Source organism: Talpa occidentalis, unplaced genomic scaffold, assembly GCF_014898055.3.
Source record: "Talpa occidentalis isolate TD23 unplaced genomic scaffold, MPIMG_talOcc4v2.1, whole genome shotgun sequence".
Lineage (NCBI taxonomy): Eukaryota > Metazoa > Chordata > Mammalia > Eulipotyphla > Talpidae > Talpa > Talpa occidentalis.
This window is the reverse complement of record NW_026555331.1, coordinates 13,329,095-13,352,066: the sequence shown is the minus strand read 5'-3', so window position 1 is coordinate 13,352,066 and position 22,972 is coordinate 13,329,095. Positions and strand designations below refer to the sequence as shown.

The window sequence follows — 22,972 nt, the reverse complement described above, 5'->3', positions numbered from 1 at the left end:
AGTGTGTCTCATTTCCCCACTGCACCCAGAGTGCCTTGGCGACTGGGACATGCCCTGTTCATTTTTATATTTCTTAGCACCTAGCTGGGAACAGAGGAGGTATGCAATAATGATTTGCTACCCAGAGAGAAAAAAAGACTAAAGAGAGCATTTTTCTTATCCTATAAAATTATCCCATTATCAGGCAAGTCACTGCAGACATTCAGCACATGCACTGGCATTATACTGATAATAAGCATCAACTGCTTCTTGGCTACTAAGCAGGGGACACCATGTGTCCACACACCTAGGAGGGAAGAAACAGCCTACAAACCCTTCAGGTTACTATAGAACCAGGGCAATCCCAGGTATTTGCCACTTTTTCTTTATATCTGATAAATGATTATCTATCTGCTAAGCCCAGTGAGGCTTCTTTAGGGGTAAACATAACCTCAGAATTTCCTCCAGTGACTCAAACTCCTTAAAAGGACCTGATTTGAATGCAAATCATCCATCTTACTCCAGCCTTTCCAGTGGTTTCTCATGGCTTCTCAGATGAAGACTGAGATCCTGCCAGGTCAGGTTGGCTACTGCTCACCTTCCAACCTCACTTCGCCCGGTCTTTCTCATTCACTCCCCTCCAGCCAGCAGCTCTTTCAGGTCATTGATCTTCTGGCCATGCTTTTCCCCACCAAGAAGCTTTGGACATGTCCCCTCTCTGGAATGTTCTCCATTAAGTGTCCCACTTTTTTTTTTTTTAAAGATTTATTTATGCATACAAGAGCTGGGGTACAGGCCAGAGGCGCAGGGGGTGAGAGGATTCACCAGAAACAGAGTGGGGAACAGAACAGGCAGATTGACCTAAGTACACTGCTGAGGGGAGCAGCGGGCGAGACAGGAGAGGTCTGCTGCACCATGTGGGTTGTTCCCTGGCCAGCTGGGGATCGAACTCGTGCTGTAGTAGCTGAACTCGTGCTGTAGTAGCTGCGGATAGCTTCATAGGTTGCGTCTTAACCCCTTGCACCACCAGGGAGGCCCTAAGTGTCCCACTTTTGTCTTAGCTAACCCACAGGTCCCTTCAGAAGCTCTTGCTTCTTTTCTCAGGGAGGTTGTCAAGGTTGGACAGGAGTCTTTATTTGAGGTGCTGAGAGAACTGTGTTCCTTTAGAAGAGTTTAGAGCACAGATCTCCCTCAGTCTTGACATTTTCATCAGTATGATTCTCCCATTATCCACGTTCCTCCCAGGGTTGTAACCTCCACAACCGTGTCCCCCTTCCCACTGTTGTAACCCCAAAACACAGGCATGAAATGCTCGTGAAATGTTTAATTCTGTCCTTTTCCTCTATGAACTATTTCAGACAGCCAGAATCTATAGCATTAATCAAGACCCACCTCCTAAATCCTAATCTTTCAAAATAATTATAGGCATAAAAAAACTAAGACTGGTGATTAGTCATTCAATGTTTTTTACCTCTTTGAGGATAAACTCAAATTGTGCAGTATCCAAGAGCAGTTGAAAGAGGATCTTGGGATTGTACCTAGAATCTGTCAGAATCTGGTCCTTGATTTGACGAAGGCGTTTGTTGTTTGGGTCGCAGGCTGGAAATAGAAGAGTTCTAGTTTATCAAATGTGGAAATAGTCTATGAATATCTGTGAAATCTAAGTTGAATGATTGTTTTCCTTTATTTTAAATATTTAAAAAGTAATAAGCGGAATGCATATCAACAACAAACAGCAAAGTCAATTTTGGCATACTGATGCGATGGTGTAAGTATGATTGTTAAACATGACAGTTAGATCCGACACAGACCGGCACCCACGGTATATTGCTGAATGTAAAAACAAAAGCTGCAAGATGTGTCTCCAAATTTTGTAAGCATTTTGGGGTGGGTTTATCTAACTGTCCAATGGATGGGCAGAGCCTTCTGGCACCATCTCATGAATGGGTAGCCTCCTCATGTCCTGTGTATTTAGAGTTGTTTTCAGTTAAGCTATTAACTTCTGCCAGTGAGTTGTAGACAGGCATCTAGGATAGAGTTAAAAAGCAAACTGCCATCCTCAGAAAGGGCTGTTTGCAAGGCTGGCCCTTGGCAATCTGGATTCTGGAAGAGTTCCCACCATTGGAGACCTGATAAGCACAGCCTACGCTGCCTAAACTGTAAAATGTTGTTTGTGATGAACACCTGCTCTCCTTCCTGGAGTCTGGAGTCTGGATAGGTGCCAGGCAGAGGCTGCCTGTAATCAGCCCCCAATAAAAACCATGGGTGCTGAGTTTCTAACGAGCTTCTCTGGTTGGCAACATTTCGCCTGGGCTGACATGCATCTCTGTGACTCCACTGGAAGAGGACCTTGGAAGCTCATGCCTGCTTTCCTCCAGGCCTCCACTGTGAACCTCTTCCCTTTGCCAATTTTGCTTTCTGTCCTTTGGCTGTCATCAGCTATAGCCATGCACACTGCTGTCTGCTGAGTTTTCCTAGTAAATCTTTGAACTGCGGGTGGTCCTGAGAAACTGACACATAGAGAAGCACGTTGACCCTCACAGCGACTTGGCACTTCCAAATAGGAAGAGCCAGACCGGGAACGTTCTGCTCCTTGTCAAGACCTGAGGGCATGGGGTACTCCATGCTTCTGGACCATCTGCTGCTGAGGCTCAGAGAGATGGTGGCAACGTGACCCAGGCCACAAAATCAGGCAGTGATTGACCCAGGAACAAAACAATGGATACTCTGATTCCCTGTTTAGCCTTCTAGCTGCCATCCTAACCCATTTCAAATAAATAATATCTTAAAAAAATGTATATGGACTAAAACATACTGACACTTACTAAGTGGCTATGGGGCCAATTATTTATCTCGGAAAGAATAATAAAATAGGATAAGGCTAAAAAAAAAAAGTCACAAGTAAAAGCTACCTGGACTGCAAATAAAGTCAAAAACTAAAAGCTTTAAGATGACAAACTTTGTGCGGCTGCTCCCAGCAGCTAAGATCCCAGTTTCTGGTATCACATGGACACATTGCTGCTCTCGGTGCCCACATCAGCACCCAGACTGCCTGGCATGCGTGGAGTGAGCATACGGGCACAGAATAAATCAAGGGTATTTTGGCTGTTCAGTAACGGTGTAGTCTGCAGATGCCATTTTGTATATTGACTTTTCCTGAGTTTTCCATCAGGAAACTCCTGTTGCAGGAGGAAACTCAGGACAAATTGGAGAAGGGCTCACTTTTCATGGGAAACTGGCCTTGGAATGCTTTGTGCATCCGCCAGAACTGTGTGGGAAGATACAAATTGGCATAGGGGACATTGATGACACACAATTTTCTTAGCCTCCTATGTGCCTAACTGCAACCAACCAACAAGAGGTATAAAGAGCTCCACTTGTATTCATACTGATTCAACTAATTCATACTAATATAACAAGAAGCTTCTGATATGAATTTGCTTGCACTTTTGGCTAGGAGCCCTCACAGTGCATGAATAATTCATTCCTTGGTATAAACCAGGGCTGCTTCTGGTGTTTTGGGGGCCTGATCTCCTCTCTCTAATACCTGACCTTTAACAATTCAGACCCAGGAACTGAGGGGCCAGATTTGAGAACCCAGGTCACCTCAGGGTCAGATGTTAGAAGTGGACCAGCTTGCCCACTAACCAGGGTTGGCTCAGAGCGTCTCTTCAGCAGCTGTGTGGCACAGGGGGAGCATCCTGACTTTGGTGAAGTGCCTCTGGTGGGCTCACAGAAGGGACTGTGCCCTCCCCACACATCGTGACCTAAACACCATAAAGCAAAACTAGCAGCTCATTTTCCCATGGATGACTCAACCAGATAGGCAAATCACTTGTTTCTGGTAAATTATGACCTTGTGCAATCAGGTCAGGCGAATGCCAGGTACAAAAATGGAAAAACAGATGTGGCTGAAGATTAAAGCCGGCAACTCTGGCAAGCCGGGGGCTGTCCCTGGCAGGGTGCAGGCCAGAAAACCACTGGCTCCCAGAGCACAGGCAGTGCTGTCAGGAACAGCCTCGGGAAGATGAAGATGAAGCCTGAGTCACTCGAAAACCACAAATGGTTTTATGACAGGATGAAGTGAGTTGTTTATATGCTCGAGACTATAAGACTTTTGGTAAAGATTATAAGCTGAGTCAACATAGTAAAATCCTCAAATTAGGACTGGTGTTTATGTGAAACCTAAACTTAACTAATTCAAAACAGTTCCATTAGATGATTAAGACTTTAGCCACGGGATTCCTGCTGTGAGTAACCTACATGGTAGAGAGAGGGCCCTGTGAACAAGCGATGTTGTTGGGAAAAAAAAAAAAAGCATTGAAAAAAACACAAATCCACTAAGCTGCACTTGTGAGATATTTCAAAGCTGCAGAGTCCTACTGTGGCGAGAGAAGGCAGAGGAGAAAACACCCTCATTTTCAAAGATGCAAAGGATGAAGTCCAGCCGCTGTCCCCCCCACTGACCAGTAGGTGGCAGCAAGGGTGCTGAGGAACAACCCAGAAGGATTGTGATGCAAGGCCACAAGGTTACCAATAACCTGGAATAATCTGGTGTAGGCGGTTTTTTTAAGTCTATTTGAAAGAATAAGGAAAAGTATCCAGAACAGTATCTATCTCAGAATAGATTCTCAAGAGAAGTTCGTTAAGTGAAAAACGGAGCAGAGGGCTTTATGAGGCTGATGACAGCACTCTGGGGGAGGAGCAGGGTCAGCTCATGATGCTGATGAAGCATTTACTAAGAATAAGGAACCATGCTGGTTCTGAACCAGCTCAGGTCAGTCTGACCTACTTATTTTTCTACTACTAAACCAGGGGTTTTAAAGTCTTAGGTTCATGGACTGTGCGGAGGCATTTCACATAATCTGAGAAGCAACAGAACTGGACGGCCAGGACAGTCTCAAATTCAGGCTCCAAGTACTCTACCCTAATTGAGCACTTGGTGTACATGGTTCATCAACTTTGTGGGCCCATGTTGTCCTGTACTTTCAAAATCATAGCTTTCTTTCATCATCTTGTCTGTCTAGAATTTCTGCTCTTTAAAATTTTATCAGCTCCTGCCTTCTTCCCTAACCACTTCAGCACCTCCACCCTAAGAAATGCTGTTCTGCCCTAGACTCAAAGCCCACCCACTGGCTACACCTCCAGTTCTTATTTACTGGGTTTTACTATTTGCTAGGGCTGCAGTAACAAATCATCACAACTTAGTGGCTTAATACAACACAGATTTATTCTTATGGCTCCAGAGATTAGAATCAGAAATGGGTCTCACTTTATTCCTCCATACTGAGAATGTCGGGCGGCATGGGTAAGCATCTACTAAGCAAAGTGCAGAAATGTCTATTTTTTAACTTTCTGGTTTCTTTTATGAAAAATTCTACCAATACTAAGAAAAAAGATCTACCAATTCTACCAATACTAAGAAAAAAGATGTAAATATATTTCTCTTTATTGCATGTTTATGCAACTGCTTTGTAAACATGTTTCATAACATCTTTGATCTTTCGTGCTTTTTTCAGAGTCATGGTTCTTTGACATGGACTCAGTCATGATTTAAATTTTATTTTTGTTCTTCATTTATTTTTAATGAACTGCCTCTTACAGAAAAAAAAATAAAATAAAATCAAGGTGTCAGCAGTGCTCCTTCCAGAAGTTCTAGGGGAAAGTTGGTTTCCTTCTCTTTTTCGGCAGCTAGAGGTTGCCTGTCTTCCTTGGCTTGTTGCCCCATCCACTTTTAGAACTAGGCCTGTTCAGTCTTTTCTCGTGATGCTATCTTCCCAGTTCTGATTCTTTTGCTTCCCTCTTCCTGATTTAACCCTTTGCACTCCGCTGTCCCCTCTCAGGGGACATCGGAATTCTAGCATATCACTCGGATGTCCCCTCTCAGGGGACATTGCAATTTATTAGTGATTACGGGGAATTGAGGTTATTTCAACGCAACTTTTTGAGATATGCATGTTTCCCTGAAGTTTTATCTTGAAATGGCACAAGAAATTAAATCAAAATATTGTAAAATGGTTCGGAGTGCAAAGGGTTAAGGATCTTGTGATGACACTGGGCCCACTGGGATAATCCAGGATAGTCTCCTAGCCTCCATACTTTTAAGTCAGTTGATGAGCAACATTAATTCAGTCTACAACCTTACTCTCTTTGTCTCATGCCCATAGTTTCCAGGGGTTAGGTCCTGGACGTCTCTGGGAGGCTGGGGAAGTATTATTCTAACTAGCACAGATCTGCAGTTATGTTTTTTCATATCTATACATCTGATCTCCCCAATTGGTGGTAAGCTCCTATGAATGTGGGAGGTAAGTTTCATATTCACTAGCACTGAACAGTGCCTGGCAAAGTGGCTGTGCTAGTGGGTCACTGAATTTCCAAGGTGACATGAAAAGACTAACTTAGAAAGCAACCTGACTCTTACCCAGGGCTCTCTCCCCTGCACCACCATTAAGAAGTGCATCTTAATTCCAACCTAACTGGCAGTGTAGGTGGCCATGGTTCTCATATGGTACCTGATTCTGCCGTATGAAGCATCAGCCACCGGATGGCAACGTTGCAGTCTCTCAGGCAGTTGAGAAGCCTTGGGATGTTGTCCAGAACCATCTCCTCCCTCAAGTAACCTTCCTTCAGAAATTGCTGTACTTGAGCATGCACTCTTTCACTGACAGTCGCATATCTGCTCGCCTTTGAAAAATACAAAAAGCTTGAGCTGTATTTTTTTTTAAAAGATTTATCTTGAAAGGGAATCACATTCAAATGAATCCTTGAATAGACAACATTTCTGAGATGAATCACATGGATTATGATTGACAAGGCACAAGGGCAAGTAGTTCATTGGACATTTTTGATAAGAGCACTGGACTTATAAGAGAACCACAAATCCTCTTTCTGGCCATGATCCAGTATTGGTATGACTTTGGATTTAACCTCTGCATATTGGTTTTTTCAAATGCCAAATGGAGAACTGGATCAGGCAGCTCCTAGGAGCCTTTCTATTTTTAACTTGGATAGAAAAGAAACATAAGGACAGAAGCTCAACCGCCTGTTCTTCCTGTTATCAATGACAAAGGAAGTAGGGTAGAGCAGAAACACTTGAGAGATGAGGCTTGGACCGGCAAGGGAAGTCTGCATTTGAAAACCGAATTTTCAAACCAGCTTTTGGAAAAGTGGTCATTCTGCTTTACCTAAAACAAAGGCTAAATGTTAAACATCACTAATCCAGTCAAGTAAGTCTAAAACTATCCCAGACGTTTCATCATGTCAGAAACGAGAAACGCAATTTGGAGAAGGAATTTTAGTAATGAAAAATTAATGCTCTTGTGCCAGTAAGAATGGAAGCACTACTTTCTCTAATATATTTCTAGGAGCCATGCCAATGTGGAAATTATCTGATGCATTATTTATGGAATTCAATGTATTTGAATAAAACATGCTGGAGTTCTTTCAGTCAGTATCATTCTCTCCACATTGGAAAATCACAAACTCAGACAGCAGGCTGAGAAAAGTAACTGATTAGAAATATCAAATATGCTCCCTAACAAAATGATTTTATTTTTATTTCTCTATTTACTCAGGTATTTTCTTCTGCCTTGTGTTTATATCAAAGAGACAGAATGTAGCCATTTAAGCTTTAAGGAGATGACTGTCTAGCTTCTTATTGCTTAGTTCAGGTATCAGAAACAGTGGATGTTGCAGAGACAGGGCGTATTGTCTACATTGAGTTAGTATCATCAATATTCACCCTACTGATAAAAACATTGAAATTACAGCTGCTGGTGAAAGCAGTTCTGTCCATACAACATGGTCCCCAGCAAAATTAAGCCAAATCCACTGGGGCCAGATGTCATACTCACTCATCTTGTTGAAGTTTCCTTAGAACCCAAGTAACATATGCAAAATGTATCATGTAAGTTAACAATCTACAATTATCGACCTTATTCTGATTTGTAAAAGTCGCCTTTCATTAATCACTGCACTAAAATGGCTACATGGAAATTCCCTAGGAAATCTACTTAGCTCACTTCTGACCATAGAGCAATTGTGAAAGAATCCTTTTTGATTAGCCAGGACTTACTTGTTCTTTGACGTTTGAAAGGTCCAGGGTATTGTTTAAAGCAGTTTTTGCAGCTTTGTAAGGTTCCCAAGCATCTGCCAGATTAACTGTGATCCCCATGTATATACTAATTACCTGAAAGAGGAGACATTCATTCAGTGCTTGTTAAATATTGAAGACACTGCCCCCTGCTTCCAGGTTAACTTCCATTCCAATGAAAAGCAAAGCTGTTCCTTATATACAAGCCAGTGTTCTTCCTTAGGAGCACTTTGGAATAAGAGCAACAATGTGGCCCTTCCTGGAGCAATGACTAGCACCAACTTGCAAGGAAAACAGAGAATGAATAGCACTGGTTTCGCAAGCATTTTCATCTCAGTCTTTACACACTTAAAAATTACTGAACTTTTTTAGATGGGGGTTGGATCTATCGATATTTATCATACACAGTAAAACAGAAATTTTAAATAAAGGAATTCATTTAAAATAACAATAAGTCCATCAGTACTTGCTAACATAGCATTTTTTTGTATTAAAAAAAAATGAAACTAAAGTTTTCCTAGAGGTATATAAGAGTGGCAATGTTTTTCTTTCTTTTTTTCTTTTTTAAATTTTATACATTTTTTACATCATTTTTCATTTTTGTACAATGTATGCTAACTGGGCCAACCACCATGGACAGCTGTGTGGCGATACCTCAATCTGCTAAACATGGAGCTTCCATATGATCCAGCAATTCCACTCATAGGTATTTACCCAAAGGACACAGAAACATTAATTCAAAAGGGCACCTGCACCCCTATGTTTACAGCAGCACTATTTACAATAGCTAAGCTATGGAAACAACCCAAATGACCCAAAACAGATGACTGGATCAAGAAGATGTGGTACATACACACAATAGAATATTACTTGGCAATGTTTTTTATATGTTTTCAAGCCTCTGTAACGTCTGGCCTGAAGACCTCCAGGTTCTATCTGGCTACTGCATTAACTTAACACTTGCCCTGGGGTCCCCAGAAGTGCAGCGTGTTTCCAGGAAAGGACGTGAGTGAGCAGCAGAGGGAGTCTTAGTATTCTCATGAAAACAACTTTGAGCTCACTGACATCATGAAAGTGCTGTGGGCACTTCCAGGGTTCCCCAGTTCACAGTCGGAGGACCCCAACTCAAGGAAGCATAGCGTTATTTTTGCAGCAACTTACCCACCCACTTCAGTTTGTGTGAAATGGGGATCATTTGTGACTTGAAGGTTTGCTGAAACTGCCCATGGAATCCTATGGTCTTGGGGAGTATCTATTTTTGGTGGGAGCAGTGGTGAGATTCAATCACCAATTCTCCTTCTTTACTAGTTACTTGTCCATTCATCTCTCCTTTTTCTTCTTGAGTCAATTTCGGTAATTTATAAGGAAACTATTCATTTCTTCTGAGTTTTCAAATGTAATGGCTCACTGTTGAGAAGTTTCCTTATAACTTTTAAAACTTATTATTTTAGGTCTTTTTCAATCTTATACTGAAATTTGCCTTTTCTTCCTCTTGCTGGTCAGTATTAACTAATTATCTATTATATTACTCTTTCTATAAAACCAGCTTATTGTTTTCTCCCCTTTTTATCTAGTTCAATAAAATTTATTACTCTTTAAAAAAACTAGCCTAGTTCCTTTTTTGTCTAAATACATATTGGTTCATGTATTTACTAACGACTTCCTTTCACTCTATCTTTTCTAACTTAAATTTTAAATCAAACTCATTTATTTATATTTGTTAATGGCGTTTTATAGAATCATACTTCAGATTCTACTTTTACCCTTAAATCATTTTAGCCATTTCCTGCAAGCTTCACTCATTGCATTTCAATATTGTGCAATTCTAAATATTTTTTCATTTGTGTTTTGATTTCCTTTTAACAAAAGTTATTTGGGAGGATCTATTTTTAAATGTTAAGCATTTAAAAATATCTTTTTCATGTTTGTTTTAATTGAGTTGCACAACAGTAAGAGAATATAGCCTGTAGACTAACCTAGTGTATATCTAACTTGCACACACATCCTTATCAAGTGCACACTGAACATCTATGATGAAACCTTCAGAAGATAAGACTAAAGAGGTGATTAAGATGTCTCTTCATGATGGTTTCACCCATCTTCCCATGTTATTCTAGAGTTTTTGCTTCACACATTTGAGTATGTCTTTCATGATAATCAATTTACTTTGGTGGCTTACTTTTTATTATATATGATACTATAAGAGTAAATTGGAATAAAGGATTATTAATGCTTTGCTTTAAAGTTTAGTTCCTTATATACAGAGTGCCAGGATGATGTTTTTAGGAGAGTATCTGGTCAGTGTCATGTAGCTGAATTTTTGTCCTTCCTTAAAACTAAAAGTGCTTCTGTTTCTTATTACAGCATTGACGTGCTGTAATAAAGGGTCAAAACTTCTTTATTTAAAGTTTGGGCCAATGAAACAGCCAGACTATCAGTTGCTCAAATCCTAGCTCAAGAGTCAGTTATGAGTTGAGATCATCATCTCCTCATTGTGGGCTGTTTTTCTCACCAGGAAAGCTCCTCAATCAGCCTATTATCACCACTTATGTGCCAATGGCTGGTAAGAAGTGAGACAAATTGCTGCCTGAGAACATGATCCGACTCACTGTAAAACCTCCATGTGCAAAGCAAACTTTCATCTATATTAAGTATGTCTAGTTGAGATTTATTTCTTTAAGGATTAATTTTTTCAGGGCCTCCCTGGTGGTGCAGTGGATTGAGCGCAGCACTGTGAAGCTGTCTATAGCGCTGCAAAGCTGTCTGTAGCATAGGTTCGATTCCCGACTGGCCAGGGAGAAACCCATATGGCGTGCCAGATCTCTCCTGTCTCGCCTGTTGCTCCCCTCAGCAGTGTATTTTGGTCAATTTGCCTGTTCTGTTCCCCGCTCTGTCTCTGGTGAATTCTCTCACCCTCCCCTGCCTCTGGCCTGTGTCCCAGTTCTTGTATAAATAAAAATAAATCTTTTAAAAAAATTAATTTTTTCAGTGAAACAATGTTTAAAAAGTGACATATGCAATGTAAGTCTTAATAGTTCCATCAACATTGGCTTATTATATATAAAACTTACTATAAAAGTGAAATTCATATATATATGAATGACAATTTAGATGAATTCTGTTAGCTTAGATTTATAAAATGGAAAAGGATTAAAAAAAAGGTTATGTAACTCAGTTGCCATCTCAATTGCTAAAGCAAGACATGTTTTAATACATGGTTTTTATCTTGAGAGTATCCATTTAAGAAAAAAGAAAAAAGCCAAACAGGTTCTTCAGGAAATTTTATAGACTGATTGATATTTCATTTTATAATTTATAAAATTCTCTGCACACTTCCAGTAACTTTATAAAGCTGACTTTCTGTCTTATTATTTACAACATTTTAACCTCTGGGTTAAAGGCCAAAAGAATGGGAAACCAGTTCTCTAACAAGATGATAGAAAAGAGATTAAGAGTAATACTTGCCCAATTATCTGGAAAGTATTTATCCACTATCTCTCTCATTTTTGCTTGATGGGTGTGCAGGATGGAGGGCTCGAAGTAGAGAATCACGTAGAGCATGGCCGCTTGCGTGGCCAGGGCCGTGCTGCGATGCTCCGGCAAAGGATAGGCGGAGACCTGTGAGAGATAAGACCCTGAGGAGGTGGCTGCTGGTGACACCTGAGCTCATACCTGGGGCAGGTAAATGATATGGTGTGAGGCTCTGTCCATCTCTCCAAAGCCCATGTCCTTGAGCACCCTGGACACCAGGGGCCATTCTCAGACTGAGGCATAGTAAGGAATAAGCCATGATAGGGGCCCAACTTCTCATCCCTAACCACAGAATATTCTCCTTCCAGCCCTCGGCTGCCACAATTTGAAGTCTTTTTCCTTAGAAACAGAAACATTTTAATCTTGGGTTTCCCTGGATTGTCCATTTCTGTATCTTTCCCATCACAATCTCTTAGAACTGCTAGGCTTCACTCATTGTGACTATTATCTAATTCCTATTATGTTTCAACTCTTCCTCTATCATCCCACTGGAATTTCCTAAGGTTACCCCTGACCTGAATTTAATGGCTTCTTTTTAGAATTCTCAGAGAAATGTCTTTCCTTTGGTTTCCCAGACACCATTCTTCTCAATCTGCCTTGCAGGGTGTTCTCCTTCTGCTTGTCTTTTAAGTGCTGGCAGGTCCCTGGGCTCCATCTGCTCATATATTAGAAGGCTTTGCCCACACATTGCACATATCACCCCAAGCTACCATAAGAGAAAGGAAGGAAATATTTGCAATGGGACATACAGGCAGGCCTCAGGAAGGGCCCAGAGCTGCAAACCAGAAAGTCTTGACAGAGCCCCCTGAAATGTGTCGGCCCACCTCTCCTCTCTGCAGACTCTGTCATGCTAGCAGAATGGCAATATGAGGTTGCCCAAAACTCCAGATTTTGCATGTGGTAGTTAAACCTACTTCCAGAAAATATTCCACGGGTTCAATCCCAAATTATCAGGGAAGCAGAAAATCGGGTCTATCTTGGGTTAGAGAGGGCCCTAAATCAATCAGCCATGACCAGGGATGGAACAGGTGCAGGCCCGACAGCAGGTGGACAGCACAACCATGGCTTTCCTTCCTGGCTAATACAGGTCCCGGGGCAAGGAGAAAATTGAAAGGCGTTGCCTTGACACATGGACAGAAGGGACTGCACAAGAGGCAGAGGGTTAGGAGAGACAATGAGAAACAGCTTGGCCTTTGAGGTCATACAGACCTGCATACAAAGTATGGCTCTGCTACTAGTTACAAGATCTCATGAGACTTATTGAGGCTCTAAGCCTTATTTCTCAACAGCAACATGAGGATTCTGCTGTCATCTACTGTGCAACACTGTTGTGATGAAAAAACTTCCAATGATTTGGGTTGCTACTGAATTCTCAATAAACGGCAACAAACATTTTGGAGACTTGGTTTCTGCAGGTAGCTCCTGATTTTGAGTTGTGTTTAAAAAAAAAACAACAAACACTTTTATTTACACTTATCATACTTCTACAAAAAACTAACAGGCTAAACTAACGTACATAAATGACATCAAGAGATCCCAGGTCCGACTCTGTACACTTTTACAGTAAGATGTACATATGTAGTAAGTATAACTAAGTTTTCTTCAGGACAATGAAGTTGACCAGAAATTTTCTCTGGCATCCTTTCAAGGAAGGGAATGATTCACATACTAGAGAGGAAAGTGAGATAATTTTCAAATACAGCAGATCTTGACAGTCCAAATCTTGCTGCCTCTTTGCCTGAACTGTCTTCACGCCCCTTGCCCCCCTGGTGCAGTCTTGCTGTCCCTGTTAAATGCTCCGAGGCACCCTGTGCTTCCACTAAGATAACACTCAGCTTGCTTTACTGTAATTCCTTTAGTTGTCTGCCTTTCTTCCTCAGCCACCAGCTCGCTATGGGTGGAGACCACAGTTGGCCTGTACTAGTGATGGGTGCCCAGGACCTAGTGCGTGGACGGGCACATAATACTTTTTTCTGGAGTGAATGAGAAACAATGCATTTTCTTTCCATACGTAATCCAATCCCATCTCCTCCCTGAAGTCTCTCATTCTCCCAAAATTAATATCCCTCTTTCCTGCACCATCCCATAGTACAGTTATAAAGGTTTTACATGGTTTTAGCAGGCTCCATTTCTTTTCAGGAAGGGAGGGAAGGATAATTGAGGTGGAAAGCGAAATCTGTCTTTCAAACCATTGAGATCTTAGTAGAGTTGATACTCACCTGGTTATAAATGTCGTCAGATCTTAGTCGACCTATGATCATACTGATGAAGGATTCATTGATAGGCACTCTCTGGAAGTAGCTCTCGGGGTAGTTGGGTGGTCTTTTGGCTCCTGCTTGGCTGGAATAACCTGTACTTCGAAGCAGTTTACAAATATCATCCATATTTGAGTCAGCAGAAGATCGGGCAGCGCTGAGCCAAGTTCACAAAGGGAAATAGGAGCCAAACAAACCACGTATATTAGAAACTCAGAAGCGCCCCCCAAAAGCAGACAAACTTTATTATAATTTGACTTTATATAGTCATGTAGATGACTGTGGGTAAATCCGTATTCTTAAGATTTAAAATTCTGTTTTAAAAAAAGACCATTACCACAAATTATAAGACAGGGACTTTGTATATATGTACAGGTTCATGTAAAGGCCCATAATCCTTTTCCAAATCCTGAGACTTGTTTTGAGCTGTATGTGTATATGTGTACACATATTCTTTCAGATCTCTTTGGATTGCAGCATTGTGGATAAAGAATATAACCCTGTGTTTAAGTATTTATTTAAAAAGTGTCTCCATTTGTACTTCAGCGCTATCTTCATTTGCACAGCAACTATTTGCAGTTATGTTCTATGTCGAGCATTCTGGTACAGAACAATAAAAATAGGACAGAGACTTCAAAACAAATAAATCCAACAGAAAAAGAATGTGAACCTATATCAACATTCAACAAAATAAAAAATTTAAAGAAATGATGCCAATTCCAAGCATGATATATACTAACTAGTTTTTCTAGGCATGCTGCTCCTCTGATAGAGATTTAATAAAAATATTTGTGATGTTCAGGGTTGGAGCAGTAATCCCTGAAAAATGAGCTAGACTCTGAGATTCTTAGACTTGGAGATGACCAGTTTGATATAAGGCTCAATTTGATATAAGGCTGACTTGGCAATTGTTCAGTGACTTCAATATTGATCCTCTCATTGTGATGCATTAGAGCTTTTATATCCAAAGAGACAAAGCTGGATTGTCCAAGCTGAGTTGGAAAGACAAATGGTATTTTTTTTTTTATATTATTTATTGTTTCTGATTTTCCAGGTCCTTTTAGGAATATAAGCAAAGCTACTCAAAGCTCATTTTAAAAAGTATGTTAAAACAGCTTGTGGTCAGCTGATGGGAGGGAAATACGAATGCAGTGGACACGCTCCTCGTGGGTGGAGTGAGAAGGAAGGCCTCATCAAGCAGCCGTAGATTAATTTACTGCTGGGGAGGCAGCAGTACCAGGTGTCTCTGAAAACACAATGTCCCGAAACAGTCCTTCTCTGCTAAGCATTTGCCTTTTCGTCCTACTTATTTTGACCTGGTTTTAAATTTGAAATGTGAATTCTAGTCTGCACTACTTTCATCCAAGTTCCTAACTGATTCCTGCTCATTGACTATTTCTTCCTCAAATCTCGACTATTTCAGACATTGATTGACCTTGTATCTTGTATTTTGACTCAATTATTCAGCAAGTTGAAACTGGTATGCCAGGCAATGGAATCAAAGATTTTAGGACCATACTTCTAGAGAGTCACAGGTCTGTACAGAGAGAGACAAAGCGTGACCCAGGGTATGCAATGTTATTTTGTTTTGGTTTTGTTTCTACATATACATGGGTGACAATCTACTTTCAATCTAACCCTGAGTGATAATTTTTCAAAGTCATCAACTTGAAAATGACAGAAAATTCATTCATTTCCTTACATCTGTCAGGGAATGCTCTTGAAAAAATTCAAAACCCCAAACAAAAATACATTCATTAGGCTTCCAATCTTATCTATCTTTAAGAAAAAGAAAATTCAGATTTCTTATTTTAAAAAATCTAAAGTACCATCCCAGGCATCATAATCTATATAGCTCCAATCATCTATTATAACATTTTATAGATAATATAAAATTATATGGAATATATCCAATTATGATGCCATAAAATATGGAGTAATGATTATTTTTCTACTTTATGTTCATAAGAGATAAGGATCTTACATTTTCTCATTCTAGATCATATTGCTGCTGTTCGTAAAAAAAGTAGGACGGAAGCCTACAATGAATGTATTCTACCGATGTGCTTCCGGGACATGTAGTCCTGGCCCGGGGATACCTGTATCTGTAGTAGGAAACCAGCATTCTCTCTCTGACTTCCCCTTCAATCTTTTGGTCGATGACCAGCAACATAACTCCATACAAGTACAGTGCTTCACACTACGAAGAGAAGAGACAGTAGCCAAACTCACAGGAGTGTACATTTTTCTTTAGCAAAGTCATGATGAAAGATCACCTTAATCCAATTCTTCCTGAAAGCCTTATACTATAATGAAAATACAGGTTTTCTCCAAAGTGTTCTCACCTTCTGCATAGAATATACTTGGAAAACTTTTTGTGAAAAAATTTCAATTCACAATAATCACAGTAATCTTTCAGTTAGCCTACTTTTGAATTTTGCTTGGGATATTAAATGAAGTCCCGGTATTATGAATATCTCTTTATCATAAAGTCAGTCACTTATTTAACAAACTTTTTAAAAAATTATGTTTATTGAGGTATATTGTTGGTTCACAACACTGTATATCATTTAGGGATACAGGTTCACACCTCTACAGATATATGTTATCACATAACACCCACTACCAAAGCCCCAGTAATCCTCTACTATTGTCTGTTGGGCCCCTTTCTCTCTCTGCTCCCACCTCTCACCCGCCCCTCTGGTAGCCTGCAGTGAAATTTTAAGGGTTTGTTTGGGTCTAACAAACATTTCTTAAGTGGTCAATATGTACTAGGTAGCAGGGGATGTCTGGAATGCAAAAGACAAATATAGGATTCTCACACTGAGGAAGCTCATAACCTCCAGATAATCTTTATTCACTTATAACTCTGCTCCAAATCTACCAGCTCTAAATTTGGACACAGATCGGCCAGTCAGAAGAATCATCACTTACTTTGCTTCTCTTTAAGGACAGGTATAAATTTGTAACTTACAGGAAGGAAAGTGTTGCTCAGCCTGACATTCTTAACTTTCTATTTTAGATGGCCACTGCCACTTACTAGAAGTTGTTTTCCATCTTCATTGAGAAGCACAGTTTCTAAGGTTTGCTGAATGTAAACACCTTCATTGAGATCATCTAGGTATCTAGAAAGGAAAACCCAGAACAAGTTAGTCATTGGTAATAAAACTAACTAAAGATGGAAAATAAAGATTTCTAAAAGTTAAGGCAAGCTGCTAGGCATACTGGCCTTCAAATAAATCCTGCTCCTTCATGCTCTTAAGAATAGTCTTGTGAGCCAGAATTCATAGTGCTTAGGGACACAGGTTGATATTTATGGTTATTTCAGGTCAAAGGAATATTCCCCAGTCCTGACTATTTGAGGAATAATGCTATAAGAATATGGAATCGTTAGTTTACAAGTTAAGGAGTAAAGGGTCTGGAAAGTCTAGAAGGAAGAGACTACTACTGTGTGGTTAGGGATAACAGGGCAGGCCACAGTTACCAAGGCTGCAAAATATATTCTATTCTTTTTCTACTTCTCATATACAATGTACTAGAATATGATCACAAACTCCAGGATTGATAGCCATATGACCTAGTATAAACCAAGATTATTATATATCACCAAAGCAGGAAATTATAATACTCTAAAATACTTAATGTGACTAATCTTTTTCCTATAGGAGGAAAAAAAACAATTATGCCTCGTACAAGCCAGTCAATTTTATAGCAACTCAGATGTTCTGGGATGTCCCTTTGTGCGCGCCACTGTTTAGTATCAGAATAAGCTATGACTGAATGAATCAATACCTGTTTAAGTCTACAATATATTTATGCACACTTTGAAATGCTAAATAAAATCTGGTCACAATTTCTATGTTGTTTTCACGAAATTCTTCATCTAAATCCTGTAGCTCTGGCTTAGATTCCAGCTTGCTTTCCCATAACTCTGGACCCTAAGAAGAAAAACACATTTATGTGAAATGTCAATAAAAGCACACTTGTTGGTAACAATTTCTAAACTGTCTTTTTAAAATTTGTTGTTATGCCCTAAAAGGGAAATAAAAATTTAAAGCAGAGCAACAGAAAGTAATGAAGATAACAGAAGCCTCAACATAAAATCCCTTTGAAAGAAATGAATTTGAATCACAAGCCTGTTCGCATGCTTTGAGTGTGGGGTCCTTCATTATGGCAAGATCCTCTTTTTAAAACTTGATCAGTGTGTTAGGGCTTCTACAAAATACCTTCATATTATTTTCAAGTTAGTAGCTCATATTAAATTTGGTTCGAAAGTGATCCTCTTTAACTCCTTCTCCATAATGACTTAACCTCCCAGAAGCATGTCTTTGTAGAGAAGACAATGGTAAAAATGCTATGGAGGAAGATTACCTTAAAATAGCTGAAGTCAAATATGATATCTCCATATTTCTGTTGATCAGCTCGGTCTTTTAACCTGAACACAGCAGGAATAAACTCTGAGAGCCTCAAAAGTTCGGCGATGATAGCATTGCCACAGGAAACAATCCTCAGGATGGCCTGGCCACAGAGGTTGTTCTCAGCTAGGAAGTCCAGCATCGCGAGGATGGAATGACTCTGTGCCCGGCCAGTGGGAATGTTTAACTGGCTTCAGAGCTGAGGTCTGTAAATCATGAGATGAAACCAGGTGTGCAGAGAGGCCAGCTGCTCCATTAAAGAACCTGCATCCAGAAAGAAAAAAAAGTAAGAAAATCTCCATTTTTTTTAGCATGTGAAACATGTGTATGTTTTTCTTCTCAACTTTAAAGAAAAAGGTATAACAAATACTGAGGTCTGATGAGGTTGGGGGCATTTTTCTCTACTCTTTTATTTTCCCTGTGGAGGACCTTTGCTAGATCAACATTTTTGGCCTCTTCCTCACTTCTTTCCATGAGAAAGATTGGATACAGCAGATTTCTGAACTTGGAAGAAGGAACCATCGGGCATATGTGGTTCCAATATGCCCTAAATTGCATCCATTATACTGAGTTGTTTGCTAAATTAGCAAATAGTAGCACACAATGTAAACAGAGCTTGGAGACACACTCCTATACATCATTTCTAAGGTATTTGTCCAATTACTTCCTAGAAATGGAACTGCAGGGCGAAGGTATCAACATGTCCAAAATTCCATTTAAAGTTATGGACGCCAAGTGCCACACAATTCCATGAAGATGATTTAAAAGGATGTAATCCAACTGGTCCAAAGTCTCACATAATCGAGTACTGAAGTATGTCACAGAATCAGTTTATACTCTTCTATTCCAATGTACTTGTGAATGGTGGGATTCTGAGGCATACTAAGTGTTGGGATTATTGTCAACAGGGCATTCTCCTGAAATTTCCTTAAGTCAAGGTTTGATCTTCTTTACCCAACTTCTTGCTGAGGACCTCTTTGTCAGGCACATCCAAATTTCCTCTTCTTCTAAGGATATCAGCCATATTGGCTGTGGGCCTATCTTTATGGTCTCATCTGAGTTGTGTCACATCCTTAAGGACCCCGGCTCGAAAGTCAGTCATGTTCAGATGTACTGAGAGACAGAACTAAAGTATATGAAGTTGGGGTGGTAAGGAGTACATATACCCTCAACAGCTTGTGTCTTGGTTTAACTCACAGAATGTTGTGATTCTGTGCCAGTTCCAGGTCGGGGGAGGAGGGATAGGGGAGGGGTGTGTGTGTGTACTCTTTTGCTCTCTTTGGGAATCCTGAGCTGCCAGTAAGAAAGAACCCCAGCCTGGCTGTCCTGCTAGAGATCTGGGACTTCACAAAGCACAGAAGCCGAGTGAGGGGCAGAAGACCTGATCTACTGGAAGAGAATCAAGGAGCCAGCAGACAGCAAAAATGGAGGTACAGACACAGCACCCCAATTGAACTGTTCCAGTGAGCCCCTAGCTATTCAAGCCACCTTAGCTAAATTAGAGCTGGGCATGTAAATGAAGAGGCATTTTGGATACTCCAGGCCAAGCCTTCTGTGCCCTGTAAATTCCTGACTCATGGGCTCATAATACATAATAAAATCGTTGTTGTTTTGGGAAAATAAGGAGTTGTTTGTAACGGAGCTGAGGTTCAGTTTTGAGCTGTGAACCCACACAGCACGGTGATGCTGTTTTGTGATATTCTGTGTGCTACAATGCCGTAATACATAGTAATAGTGATGATGTTACTATTGTATACTACCACATTTTCTTCCAACTTCCACCTTTTCAGGTGCCTGCTTCCACTGATCATTAAATTTTCCTTACAGGAATGATGCCACTTGTTTTGCCATAAAGAAATGACAAACAGATCCTAAAATTCACTAGAATTAGGTGAGGGAACAATCTTGAAAAGTGACTTTCCCCTATGTGCTTGTTGAGATTAAAACCTACTTGAGAAATAATACACAGTGACTCCAAATTAAGGATGAACTTTCCTAATCAGCAGCAGAAAAGTTTCGATTGGGGATGTATCTTAAAATGATATAATTAAAATGTATGAGCCTTTGATATTTAACAGAGGGAAGCTGGGACAACTATGTCTATGGACAAATCAAGGATGAATCAAAAGTTGATTCCACCAAATTGTGATTTGAATACAGTATTGTGCACTTCTTGATGCCCACAGCATGATCTTCCAAGAGGCAATTTTTGCAAGGAATATTCAAGCCCTCATTTGTTGTCCCAAAGGCCTCTCCCAATTCTTTTTCCAATCATTATCTTTTGAAGTGTTAATTGTGTCATTATCTTTGCCGTATTTCTCTCCTCTAATTGTTAATTTAGCTAGGTCATCAGCTGCCATCTTTGTGGCAGTCTGTGTCTGTGCCAGCATTTGTACTTTCACGGAGTACTGGTACCGTATCTGTCTCACAATGCTGACAATTAGGGCGTCTAACACCAATAAGAACTTGGCCTAATAGACACTTCTGGATAGGAATATCTGAGCCAGGACCCTTCTACCAGGGGGTCAGCTCACTGCAATTTTTGTCAACATCAACTTTTACTTTCATATGTGACTTAAATGCAAGGACTCAAACTAGGCATGAAATAGTAACATGGGCTTCACTGTACATAAAACCAGAATGTGGAGAGACTTATAGAGAGAGGGCTTCCTTTCAGCCACAGCAAAACCCTCTGCACCCATGCTTGTCATATATTTTTTAAGGTTAACTCACATTACGAGCTACTTCAGGTAGTTATCTGTACCCAGAAGTGTGGTACAAGCCTTCAAGGTTGGAAGTTTCTTATCACTGATTCAGTATTTAGTAACGTCTTAAATTACTGGGATGTTGAGGCAGCAGCTGTTGGCTCCTCAACAATAATCCTCACCCTCCTCCTTTCTTACTACAGAGGGCAAGACAGTCAGATCCCGGCTTTCCCATCTTTTCTTAAATGCAGTGAGACATGTTGACTCGATTTTGAACAATCAGATATAAGAGGAAGTCTATACACACACACACATATATATATTCACACATACACATACGCACACAAACATGTATGTGTATAGATACAGGACATTTTTCCCCTCCTCTGATAAGGAGATAATATGTGTTTCTTTCTCTTGATTCTGGTTACCCCCTTTTGTCTTATCTTTGAATGTGATCTAATGAACATTTGATGCATTAGTAGTCACCCTGAGACCAAAGGAGAAAAGTCTAGGAGAAAAGAAAAAACTTAAGGACCTGCAGATTGTAGTGTGTAAGGACAGAAACAATTAAAATTCTAGCTGATGGTATTGATCCAATGATTGCCTTGTGGCACTACCTTCATCAGCAATCCTTGTTCAATGAACTATTTGTATGGTTTATCTACCGTTAATTGGGTTTTGGATTATTTGCAGGTGAAAGTGTTTTAATGGTACTAATTCATTTGTTCATTCAACACATATTTACCCGGAGCCTACTATGTACCAAGCACTGTGTTAGGGTCCCAGGATATCGCAGTGAACAAAAACTAAGTTCCTATTCTCATGTCATCTACATACAAGTGAGGGTAGGCAAGAGAGAAAATATAAATAGTAAGGCTATGATAATGCTATGAAGAAAAAAGCATGATAGAGGGATGGAATGTGTTATATTCATAGAGGAGTTTGTCAAAGTTTCTGATGCTTTGAGCAGGTACCAGAAGGAAATAAGGGAGCAAGCAGGAGGAGTACTGAGACTCTTTTCCTTAGAGGTCAGCAGCCTCTAAGGTGATTCCCATGGCCTCCAGCTCCTTCTCCATGCCCCATGTAAGACTGAAATGGGGACTACAGAATGACTGTACTTCCAACTTAGAGAAGCAAGGTGTCATTTGTGAGGGAGCCCTGTGGAGGAGCCCGAGTGATAAGGGACCTATACCTGCCAACAACTATTTGAGTGACCCTGAAAACGGATGCCTCCCCCACCCCCCAGTTGAGCCTTCAGATAAAACCATAGCCCCTTTTCATAGCTTGAGCAGGCTCTCCCAAGAATCCCTGAGCCAAAGGCAGCCAGTTAAGTCATCCCACTGATTCCAACCACAAAAACTACAATAAATGTTTGTTGTCTTAAACCACTAGATTTTGGGGTTGTTATTTTACAATAGATAACCATCTGGGAGAAGAGCATTCCAGGCAGAGGTTATAAGCAAATGCACAGCCCTCAGGGCAAGAATGTGCTAGATGAATTTAAGGAACAGCAAAGTGGCTGATGCAGAGTGAGCCAGGGGTAGAAGCAGAGGCCAGTGTCGGTGGAATGGGCAGGGTAGGGTAGGGTATGAAAGCAGGGAAAGCTGAAAACTACTATAGTTGTCTAGAACTTTCTCAACAGGGTCCCTTATAGTACACATTAAGGCATAAGTTATTAACAAATCTTTTTCTGATGTCTCTGTGATGTTTGTTTGTTAAGCCATGTTGATCTCTTAACAGGTTGAATTTCATTCAATTTTTTGCACTGACATGGTCTGGCTTGGAAAATGAGACAAAGGTTAAATAATGGTCAATGGATAATAAAAGTTACCTATCAAGGTATGCAGAAGACCACCAAAGTAACCCAGAAGATCTCAGCAGGATTAAATTCTACTCAACTGAGAGGAGGGCCTGTTATGTTCATTGGGTATAACTGCTGTCAGAGTTTAGCTACCAAGATAGGAAGACAACGGACTATGGAGAAAACAGCAT

At 40.3% G+C, this 22,972-nt stretch overlaps 1 protein-coding gene across 2 annotated transcripts in view; it reads right to left on the bottom strand.

The window, feature by feature from the left end:
• The window catches only part of WASHC5 (WASH complex subunit 5), a 50,057-nt gene that overhangs the window by 25,105 nt on the left and 1,980 nt on the right, over nt 1–22,972 (bottom strand). Inside the window, exons 2-10 of one of the 2 annotated variants that reach the window (XM_037501858.1) lie at nt 18,229–18,536; nt 17,650–17,795; nt 16,898–16,982; nt 15,957–16,057; nt 13,822–14,014; nt 11,537–11,689; nt 8,054–8,167; nt 6,492–6,663; nt 1,451–1,578 (exon numbers count right to left, since the gene is read on the bottom strand). In XM_037501858.1, coding sequence (XP_037357755.1) covers nt 1,451–1,578; nt 6,492–6,663; nt 8,054–8,167; nt 11,537–11,689; nt 13,822–14,014; nt 15,957–16,057; nt 16,898–16,982; nt 17,650–17,795; nt 18,229–18,414 — 1,278 coding nt within the window. In that variant the 5' untranslated portion in view covers nt 18,415–18,536. Of the gene's footprint in view, nt 1–1,450; nt 1,579–6,491; nt 6,664–8,053; nt 8,168–11,536; nt 11,690–13,821; nt 14,015–15,956; nt 16,058–16,897; nt 16,983–17,649; nt 17,796–18,228; nt 18,537–22,972 lie in introns of those variants that run through there. The other variant, XM_054691986.1, reaches the window with a different exon arrangement.